This window comes from Ptychodera flava, chromosome 11, assembly GCF_041260155.1.
Source record: "Ptychodera flava strain L36383 chromosome 11, AS_Pfla_20210202, whole genome shotgun sequence".
NCBI classification, from domain to species: Eukaryota; Metazoa; Hemichordata; class Enteropneusta; family Ptychoderidae; genus Ptychodera; species Ptychodera flava.
The window spans coordinates 3,312,999-3,324,531 of record NC_091938.1 but is presented as its reverse complement, the minus strand read 5'-3'; the positions used below and the strand labels follow the sequence as shown (position 1 = coordinate 3,324,531).

The following is an 11,533-nucleotide window of genomic DNA, read 5'->3' as shown; positions in this document are numbered from 1 at the left end:
TTATCAGGTCCGAATGTTACTATGGCCTTCTACAATCTGACGTTTGTTCAAATTTCATAATTGCATCTGAATGAAATCTAACGATGACTGAAATCAAACACAACTATTAGCTAAATATTACGCACATTTTCACATTAAATCGGTCAACGCTTGCAGAGAATGGGTGCCACTCTGGTATAACTTTACGAGTAGGTCCACGTCTCTTGATATATTAACTTTTTACACGCTGCTGAACCATACTCTCGAGAAAGGCTGCGGCGAACAACTTGAAGGCATGTATCAGACCTGAGATTGTTTTACCAGGAAATTTACTTACTAGATTAAAGTTTCGATGGAAAACCAAAGGCTATGACATCTTTATAATCCTCTTATAGACTAGAACAAACTTGATCCCTGGGATCGAGTCCTCAACCTTTAACTACATAAAATGACATCGGGAATTAGGGTCATGACACATCACATATAGTAATCTGCCATGTCTACCGTTCGGTTTATACATAAGCCATCCATCAACATGTCAATATATTAGGAACATATTGGCTGATAAACAGGCAAATAGTACATTCAAATAGAGTATCATAACGCATTTTCCTGAGGAAGAAAGATAGTACTTATCTATTTCGCAAGTCCTTAGCAACAATAATAGACTGGAAATAGCAACGCCAGTGTGTTGAGTGTACACTTTCGCTCCTCGTTCTGTCTTTCAAGCTTAGCTGAACAAAAACATGTATGCTCCGTGATGTATTGAAAACAGTGTCGTCTAGCTGAAATTCATGAGTAGGTCTGATGGTCTGCAGTGACAATAATACTCGATTTTTCCGTCGGCCTCAACTTTCCAAACTCTTCAAAGTTCAACCGATCCTATATAGTACAATCTCCATGTTTTCAAAGTTCAGGAGTTCACTGTGTTCGTAATTCATACTTATAGTTATTACCAACACAATGAGATCGAAAGTCGCGTCTTATGAGTCATCGTTGATGGCAAATTTATGCTGACCGACTTCGTCGTAAACCGTTTACTTTGCATTAATTGGCTGGGGCTGCCAATCTGAACTGTTGACATAGTCAAATAAATACTTTAGCTCCAAGCCTATTTAATAGTAACGATAAATAAATCATTATAGGAGAGCTATACATGATATACAATGGAATATCAAGAGTTGCATTTTTTCTCTAGTCACAGAGAAAATAAGGTCACGCACCTGATTGCTAACGATGGCTTCAGGATCATATTCATACTTTGTTCTTCCTCTTTTCTCTTTTGTCTTCGCCTTTATTGTATTCTCCTTCTCCTTCACCGCTGTCACAAATGATCTGCCTCACTCCCCAGTCGACCCAAGTTCCCGCTCTGTTTAGATCTAGATCCATCGTCCTCTAACTCAATTTGTTCGTCAAGTTCGCCTTTTTTCTCTTGCTTCTCCTTGCTGCGCATCGTCCGGACCAAAACCAAGAGGCAACAGAAAAAGAAGCAATGGTGAGAAGATGACGTAACTTATGTTCATTAAGATCAGATTCAGAAACACAAAGATCTATAACCGCTTATTATATAGCATGCGCTAATTTTGAACCTGTTGTTGATGTAAAATAAGATTTGCTATTAAGGTAGTACGCGCCTTGACATATGAAGACTAAACTTTTGTTCTGCCATTCTTTAACGGAACTTTCAGGCATTCTCGAAACAAAATCAAGAATATGAACCAGTGATTACCGTTCAAATTTTGGTACAAGATAAACTAATCACCTTACACCAATATATTTTAAGTCAAATTGGCGGACATCCCTGCATTAACTCTTTGGAAAAAAATTACAGATTTGATCTCCACAAAACTAAGCCTGTGAAAATTTACTTACTCCAAGAGCTTCAAAACGGTCCCCACATACAAAAAAACCAGCAAAGGTTTTTGTAACAATTTTAGACGCCTGATATCGGTCTCCGGGGCGCAATTCTACCTTAATAATTTCCCAAACAAGAAGGGTCCGAACGTTCTACAGCAGAACAGTGCTGAGATTGCTTGCTCTACGATTAGTCGCGTGTAATTATACGCAAATTAAGTTCATCTGCATAGATGGCCGAAGTGTCCTCAGAACTTTCGAGCATTGACCTTCATTGTCGTATAGCTTAGTCACCAGCTCACTGAGCACCTTAAATTGTCCTGCATATTCCTGGTATTTTGTCCAAAGAGATGTGAACTAATAAAAATAGTCCAGATACTAATGTGACCTCTGTGATCTCATAGTAAAATGATTAGGAGTATTTATTCATTTTTATAACACGCCACATGCTCATTCCGTGTCGCGATTGGCCAGAATACGTCCGTGACGATAAAATAGATACGTCTAGTCCCCACCGGATCGACAAAAGTGACGTCAGAGGGTATTTTTTTCCCTAGGGAAATAGTTCTAACCAAATAGTTCTAACCAGCTTTGTAACAATGGCGGGTGACTGGAACGTGATGTGCGTCCAGGATAGGCGACGACACATTCTCTAGAACAGATTTTCCAACATTTTCCAACATTTCAAGAGCGTAGGAACTTGAACAGCTCATCGACGGAAAAGATTAAAAGTGCACTAAGGATGTGGCTAGGTATGCTTAGAATAGTTTTGGAAAGAAAGTGGTACCACGTACCAACTGAAACGGCTGTGGAAGCATCGCCCAGTAAACTTGTCACAATGGATTGTTGCGGTGCAAAATATCAAACACATTAAAAACTATATAACATAATACAACATGAGCGTGAGGTGTGTTATAAAACACCTATAGCTTGGTCTTTATACGGGCTTTAGCGCCCGTCTATTACCCCTCGTGGCCGTGTGTTACCATAAACACATCGCTATACCCGTCGGCCTCATGACCAGGCAATTGGCGTTTAATATCATGCTAGCCGTGGTAAAACGGGCCCCAATTCGCGACATATAGCACGAGCCGCTATATGTCGCGCATTGTACCGAAATCTCGTGTATACCCGACTGCGGCGTGGGTTATTGCTTAAATTTATTTATTTATTTATTTATTTATTTATTTATTTATTTATTTATTTATTTATTTATTTATTTTGGTAAACCAACGGACAGGGCCATATACAGGCTACGTAAAATAAAAAATTATAAAAAAAAAAGATAAAAGCGAGCAAACTACAAAGGACAAAGTAAAACAAAACAAGAACAAAATAAGCAACGATATTCAAAAAAACAGCCAAATAACAAAAATGAAGAAAAAGTATGTTATACCCCATCAACATCGCTTAGAGCTCTTAACCCACGTTTTTCTGTGCATTTCTGTGTGTGTGATAAGACTGAAATAAAATAAAAGCCAACTTCCACACATAATTGGGCCATCAGTATAGTTATCCCTCGTTCATATTTATTTCTACGATACCATCTTTAAGAGCCAACATATGGCTATTTTCCTCTTCTTTTATATGTTCAAAGCCATTGCTCAAGTATGTCTGTGCAAATTGCACTTAAAGTTAGTACTACGAGATTATAGTATGATAAAAGAAGCGACTCAATTCGCTTTGTGATGAAATTACACATCGCTGTCATTACATAGTTTTATATCTAATTCGTATCAAACTTTGCACAAGAAGCAATGCCTTAAAACCCATCTCATTTTCATTTTAGTAGTAGTACTATGCATTCATGAATGAGGCAATACTCAGATTGTGTGGCATTGATTTTGTTCAAGTATGTTCAGAACATCTTGAAATATGAAATTCGGATTTGCTCGTTTCAACTTATTCGTTTTTATCCGTAATATCTAGGCCACATTAGATCGTTCGATTTTAACATCCATTATCTGATTGCTACGCCCTCGAAGTAAAGGTCATTAAGTTTGGACTTCGGACCTAACTTTCATCACATCACCCCATTTCGACGAAGAAAATTTAAATCGATCGTAAAATTTGTTAAATTGCCTCTGTAAATTTTGCCGTTTAACGAATCGCTATTCGTTGACTTTCGTGTTATTGCTGCGACATTGTGACAGTACGTGTACTGGTTCGTGAATATCATAGAGAATCCGTTCTTTTCAAATTATCGCGTAGTGTTGAGGCTATGACGAGGTTTGTTTTAGGTAGAACGCGCCTCGGGGACAGATATTAGGACTCGAATTTTTGCTTCCGATCTATCACATGGGAGGCTCTTTTTAAAGCTCCTTGGGGGATTTTCATCGTCTTGGTATTTTGAAAATCGAAATTTCAATTTTCCTTTATAGAAATAGCATAGGGGTGGTAGCAATTTTGACTTCAAAATATCGGTAAATGTTAGGTAATTTGTTTTTCTAGTAGCAAACTTTGCTCAGTGACCCCTATATTTCTATTCTTGTTTTTGTAAGGGTGTGGTTGAAAGTTACATTGAGCAAAATTTGCGCAAAAGTTTAAATCTTTCACTTTCGAGGCGCGTACTAAGGTAGTACATGCCTCAAAAGTGAAAGACTTGAACATTTGTCCAAATTTTCCGTAAGCAAATATTGAACCATTCGGTTTCAAAATCAGAAAGAAAAAATGAGGGTCAATAGAGAAACATTTCTCCATATTAACGGACACTGGAATTCAAAAATCGCCGCCATCCCTGTGTCAACTCTATACTATAGGGAAAAATTAAATTGTCGATTATCACAAAAATAATCCGGTGATAACTTTATCTACTACATGAGCCTCAGAATGAGGCCTCCATCCATAAATGGTAGGCCAAAATGCATAATAAAATTTTTTAGTCCAAATATCTGTCCCCGAGGCGCATTCTACCTTAAATGACTCATAAAGTAAACACACACTATTGTTATAGTTCACGCGTTGGCGACGCGCTTGAATTGTAACTAACATGTGATCCGGGGGGTACATAACATTGGTTCAGTGGCAGAAAGGTTAACGTCTATCAAGTCCAAATGTTAGAATTGCCTTCTACAATCTGACGTTTGATCAAATTTCATAATTGCATCTAAATGAAATCTAACGATGACTGAAATCAAACACAACTAATAGCTAAATGTTACGCACATTTTCACATTCACTCTGCACGATCGCGGAAAGGGTCAACGCTTGCGGAGAATGAGTGCCACTCTGCTGTAACTTTACGAGTCAGGCCACGTGTCTTGATACATCAACTTTTTACACGCTGCTGAACAATAGACCCTCGACAAAGGCTGCGGCTGAAAAATTTTGAAGGCATGTATCAGGCCTCAGATTGTTTTACCAGGAAATTTACTTACTAGATTACAGTTTTAATGGAAAACCAAAGGCTATGACACCTTTATAATCCTTTTATAGACTAGAACAAACTTGATCCCTGGGGTCGAGTCCTCAACCTTTAATTACATGAAAATAACATCGGGGAATTAGGGTCATGACACATCACATATAGTAATCTGTCATGTCTACCGTTCGGTTTATACATAAGCCATCGATCAACATGTCAATATATTAGGAACATATTGGCTGATAAACAGGCCAAATAGGTACATTCAAATAGAGGTATCATAGGCATTTTTTCTGAGGAAGAAAGATAGTTTAGCAAGTCCTTAGCAACAATATTAAGACTGGGAATGACAACGCCAGTGTGCTGAGTTTACACTTTCGTTTCCTCGTTCTGTCTTTCATGCTTAGCTGAACAAAAACATGTATACTCCGTGATGCATTTTGAATTGTGAAAAGCAGTGTCGTCTGCTGGAAATTCAGTAAGTAGGTCTGATGTCTGCAGTGACAATAATACTCGATTTTTCCGTCGGCCTCAACTTTCCAAACTCTTCAAAGTCAATTGATCCCATATGTAGTACAATCTCCATGTTTTCAAAGGTTAAGAGTTCACTGTGTTCGCAATTCATACTTTATCATCAACACAATGAGATCGAAAGTCGCGTCTGGTGAGTCATCGTTGATGGCAAATTTATGCTGACTGACTCCTTTGTAAAATTTTCGTGCTCTTAGAGGGATAGCTCTTGCCAAATCCAAGGACAATCTATAAAAATCGACCTTCGAACTTGCAGAATAGTTATGTGGCTGCTGTATGTCCTACACACGTACCAAAATCAGGACCTAGAGTACGAGATCTGAATTGTCTGGCATCGGATTTTTTGTGACGCTTAACGTGAAACGTCACAGATTGCTGTTCAAAAAGAGAGGTTATTGAAACTTGTGTATAAAATCTTACTTTCGTTTTCGTTTTGAAATTCTAAGACGATATTTCCTTTGCATATATGAAACAGTTGAAGGGGCCAACTGTCATCCCCAGCTTGTGTACAAAGACGTATCATAAACGTTCAGGAGAGTCTTTTAGAAATAGCCAATTGTCGTGTTCTTGAACTTGTCATCCAAAAATGTTTTATATTCATTCTGTAGTTCTACTATATTAGGTATGACATCCATATTCGATACGGTAACGACAAAAAACGAAGGTGCGTTTTTTCTTCTTAGAGACAGTCGTTGCATACATGATGTCCCTAATATCCACAAGGACTCCCTAACATGTGTGAACTGTAAATGTAATCAAAACTAGGACAGAGATTGACTTATTATCAAACAGAACTGATTGTGTTTTGATTAGCTTGGTAACATACATTATAGGAAACGCAATGAAAACTGAAGAATTCTTCATGTTCTCAACATTCAGGAACAAGCCAATGGGCAAAATTGCAATATTGTATACCTTTGTGTCTGTTTGAATTTAATACCGCAACAAATAAAGGCACCCCTCAAATATCTCCGTACAGATGTCGCTAGTCACAACTTATCAAAAGAAGAGTTTCAAATGACCAGTAAAGTAACTCCTACAGTTTAAAGTTACAATCTGACGCGTCTATAATAGCATTTTGAGACAAAACACACCAAACGTCTTTCCATTATGTTTGCCAAAATAGACAAAATAACCCAAACATATAAGACTTAGAAGTGTTACTGGACCGGGATATATTGCTCAATCATGTCAGAAACACAGAAACAGGTGTACCATGTAATTTGCAATCATTAGCCGGGACAACCAGTCTGGACTGTTGACATAGTCAAACAAATACCTTAGTTACCAAGTCTACCAAACAGTAACGATAAATAAATCATTATAAGAGTGCTATACAGGACAAAACAATGGAATATCAAAGTCGTATTTATCTCTAGTCACAGAGAAAATAAGGTCACGCACCTGATTGCTAACAATAGCTTCAGGAACATATTCACTAGTTTGTTCTTCCTGCTTCCCTCTTTTTGCCTTTATTGAATTCTTCTTCTCCTTCACCGCTGTCAGGAATGATCTGCTTCACTCCCCCAGTCGACCCAAGTTCCCCGCTCTGTTTAGATTTGGATCCATCGTCCTCTGACTCATTTTGTTCGTCAAGTTCACCTTTCTCTATTGCTTCCCCTTGCTGCCCGTCGTCCGGACAGAGTCGTAGAGTAACTAATCTAGTGAAGCCGCCAAAATTTATCTTCCTCTCACTTCTCTCAAATTCTTCGCCTGTGGACACAAACAAATCGGACTTGTTAGTGTACCAGGAAGTTCAACATCTCTAAGTTCTAACAATGAAAACCATTGGTTTCAATAGGCTTTCACAAGGATTGCAGTCACTACACCAGTGCGCTCTACTAAAAATATATTTTCAGAAACGCTAAAGGATCAGTGCTTTCGAGTTTTTGGACAGTAGATTTACAATTTCAATGAGATTTCTGACAGATGTGGACAAATATGTGATCATAGGATTGAAATACGCTCTATCAATTTATCATGTTGAAATCGTTTGATATCTGTACGACCGGCATGGCAGTTCAACTTCACTATGACGGATCTTATAAATAAGACCGATTTTTTCCAACTGCATTATTGTTATGTATTTTCATTTTTAATCAAAACCAAACACTGTGTGAAGTTGCTTTGGCTGCTTCATAACAAGATGTAAACCAATAAGTACCCTGTCAAACTCGATAACCGAACATAAAACCACCTTAAATGAATGATAAGAGATACTACTAGAAACGTCAACATGTTGTGTGCGTGTGTAATCCTTCGGTCTCTCTCTCTCTCTCTCTCTCTCTCTCCTCTCTCTCTCTCTCTCTCTCTCTCTCTCTCTCTCATATGAAGATATACATGAGAAGGTTGCAGCATTTATTAAGGCTTCACTGTTGACGTGATGTCTTGTGCTAAGGCTGCATTCACAAATAACGGTTAGGGAGCTGGAGGAATCGGAGATTACATTTTTTTCAGATCCCACTCAGTACCCTCAAAAATTTTCAAGTCCCCGTCTATATGATCAAAAGTTTTCAAGTCCCCCCCCCCTCCGATTATTATATAGCTGTATACTTATTGGGATGCACGCAAAGAAAAAATAAACATGTCTTTGGCATTTCTACTCGAAGATGTGCGACACTACCTGTTACTAGCCATTTCTAGAGCCATATTTCTATAAGGCAAATTCTTAACTTAATTCATTTGAATGCATCAGTGGATTTTTAAATTTATCAGTCTAAGTCGAGTTGAACTCTGGTCAGGCCAATGGCATCAGCTGAAGAGCACACAAAAGACAATCATGAGAGCGCATGCAAATTGTGAATTCCTAGCTACATTTTGTCAAATTGTGAAAAACTGATCTCAGTGACCTACTAAACAAATATTTTTTTCAAAAGAACAAGACATAAACGACTTAGGTGGTAGTTCAAATAGTTTTACAAAAATTGACAATAGTAGAAGGTTAAAATATTCCATCACGTTTTAATCTCTAAATTTTAGGGTGTAATAATGGCAAATTTGGTACAAAATAAATAATTCCCTTAAGTCACACATTTTTTGTTAAATTAGAGTCTTTACTATTCAAAGTTTTACTTTTGTGTTATTTTACGATGAGAATGTGAAAATGTAGCAAAATCAAGGACGGTGACCCGTCTTTGTATCTTTAATATTTGATTATTCTCATATGTCTGAATTTAAAAATTCCTTATAACTTTCAAGTTTCGTGGTCTTCCATATCATGTGTTGTCTCTGCATCTTATGTACAAGTATATTTCACTGTCATGATCATCATTTTATCCAAAACTCTTCTTCAACTACATCAGAGCTATCTCTGTCACTGCCGATGTCATGGGAGTGACACTGCAGTAGAAAGCAGTAGCTTTACTAACTTTGATTGCTTCGACAATATTTTTGTTCAGTTTATACAACTGTGTTCTTGTTCTACTCCTTACAGCATGTTGAACTTTCTAGTATTCAGCTTGCAAACACAGCTGTGTATGTGTACTGTGCATTTGTATCACTGACAAATGACTTTCAGTCTGGACTCTAATTCAATTATCATCCAATACATATTTATATGTACAGGCTTTGTCGACAAACTGAATATTGTGTGTTTCAGCATACTGTAGGGAGACAGCAAGAAACTGTATTTGATATATTGCATAGAAATATTGAAAAAATATCAACAGTTGCAGCTTCTGCCCCGTTACTAGGCCAACTTGTTTGGTTTACTTTACGAAAAATCATACATGTTTAGATTTTTTCAATATAAAAGTCATGAAATGTGACAAAATGCTTCTGGATTTTCTTTAATAAGTAACATCAGAACAATCGGATAACATTAACATGTTATTCTTTTTTCATCGAATTACCTGACAAACCTTGGAATTGGAAAATGTTAATGTAAAAGGGAACCAAAAATTTCAGGTCCCCCTATGGGCAGTGCAAAACTTTCAAGTCCCCCATCCACTACCCTCAAAATTTTCGAATCCCCCTGAATTTCTCGACCCATCGTTTTTGTGAACGAAGCCTAAGCGTCACAGTTTTCATTTGTCATAGAATTGATGGTATGGTATTGGTGATTTTCGTGGACTGTAAAAACCTTAATGGCCATGAATAGTAGATTTAAAAGAAGGTTTTACTTCCGCAAAATTGCAGAGGCGAATACAGCACAATATTAGGAATTTGCTGTCGACTGGACTAGACACAATTGGAGACTACGCATGCGCATCTATTTGACATCAGTTTTGCTCAGATATGATAGAGAACGTATATGTGAATATTCCTGATATGTATGGAAAACGCAGCCTGCTATGCAGTACCATTTGAGCGTTCTTGGAGGCAAAATGCAACCAGTTTGATATGGAAAGGTGTATAAAGGGAAGTTCCTCCTTAAAAATTTGTCTCGTCGCCATTTTGCTTATAACAACACAAAGTATCTTTCACTTTCGTTTCTGTCTGTCTCGTGGGCGATCTCAATATCAACAGAAAAAACTCTCTGACTGCTAATGGTACATTCCCGGGAGTTGATTTGGTACGACTATATGAACATAATACAGTACAAACTAACATTAAACTAGTATTTTAAGAGCAACTAACATTTTTCGGAAAATCGAGAAATTCAAACGCCTCAAACCATTATTCAAAACAATTGGAATGATCAACTAGGATTAATACTATCCCTCCAATTAATGCTTTACGTGTACACCACGCCAAAATTTTAGACTTCCAGTATGCATATTCCAACGTTGCGACGTTCGGAAAATGAGACAACTTACCTATTGGATAGGAAAACTTCGCAATATACGCCCTTGTCGTTCCATCTTGGTCGTTGCCTTCCCCATGGTAATCTGTGACGCTTATAGACTCCACACTGTTGTTTTGGAATAATTCGTCTTTCTTGAAGTAACCTTTGAGCGTCTTGACGACGCCATTATCGTCTAAGTAATCTGGAATGTCGCCTAATACAAGTATTGACCGTGACATGGCTGCCGCTCGGCGTCAATCAGCCTTGCTGCTATGCAATGGCGCAGGTGGTATATCCTGTACCGTCAGGAGCACAGTACAGTTCGGCTGGTCTCCTACAACACTGAACTAGGCTTTAATTGCTGGGTTGGGTAACACTCAGACGTACTTCGTAGAATCGGCAACTACTTTATTTTTGATTGGCCGGTTTAGTCATGGGTTCAGCCGTACTGAAGTAGTTCTCGTGGTCACACGACATCATTTCCGCCTTCATTGTGAGTGCCAAAGGTTGCGTGATAGAGGGAGTCTGTTTACGTGATTGCGCATACATGATATGACCTGTGTACTGAGTATATAGGTCAACATTCCAAATCATAAAGGGCTGTGAATAACGAAATGAAAATAACCGCACTGTACAGCAAACGCAGCTCATTCCGTTTAGGGGAGAGGTTTAGCTTTATTTTGGTGGAAGTTTAATTCTATTTGGCACTAAAATTTGATTTGTAACATGTGGTACGGTACAGCTATCAATTCAAGCCGAACGTAATACTTTTTCACCGTGATGAATTTAGTAAGCAAAACTCTAAAGGAAAATATGCTTTAATTGATTTCCCTTTCATTCAGCCTTCTATTGCCTATAGCTCATTTTAGTTCATTCATCGATTGATATAGACGAAATATGTCGTTTTTGGCGTACGAGGAGATAGAAAAGTGATAGGAAATGGCATAAAAACGCTAAAAATAGTTATCTTAGAAATCATATTACTTAAAAGTTTACATGTGTTGCCATGGATTAATTGCGCTGAGTGTCTCTTGCATGCATCTTGCAATATTTTTTGCGCAATTTGAACGCGGGGAGAA

The 11,533-nt window shown here is 37.9% G+C and overlaps 1 protein-coding gene across 1 annotated transcript; it reads right to left on the bottom strand.

The window, feature by feature from the left end:
* Positions 1-7,138: 7,138 nt before the first annotated feature.
* On the bottom strand, positions 7,139-10,946 carry LOC139144597 (uncharacterized). The gene is made up of 2 exons (XM_070715313.1): positions 10,486-10,946; positions 7,139-7,441 (listed from the first exon to the last, which is right to left on the bottom strand). The coding sequence occupies exons 1-2, from the start codon at positions 10,691-10,693 to the stop codon at positions 7,167-7,169; spliced, it is 483 nt and encodes a 160-aa protein (XP_070571414.1). The 5' UTR covers positions 10,694-10,946; the 3' UTR covers positions 7,139-7,166.
* Positions 10,947-11,533: the final 587 nt, after the last annotated feature.

Excerpts from the sequence above, each read along its gene's own strand:
- LOC139144597 (XM_070715313.1), bottom strand. The coding sequence starts at position 10,693 with ATGTCACGGTCAATACTTGTATTAGGCGACATTCCAGATTACTTAGAC. Across the intron at positions 7,442-10,485 it reads GAAGTTTTCCTATCCAATAG|GCGAAGAATTTGAGAGAAGT; the intron begins GTAAGTTGTCTC and ends TTGTGTCCACAG.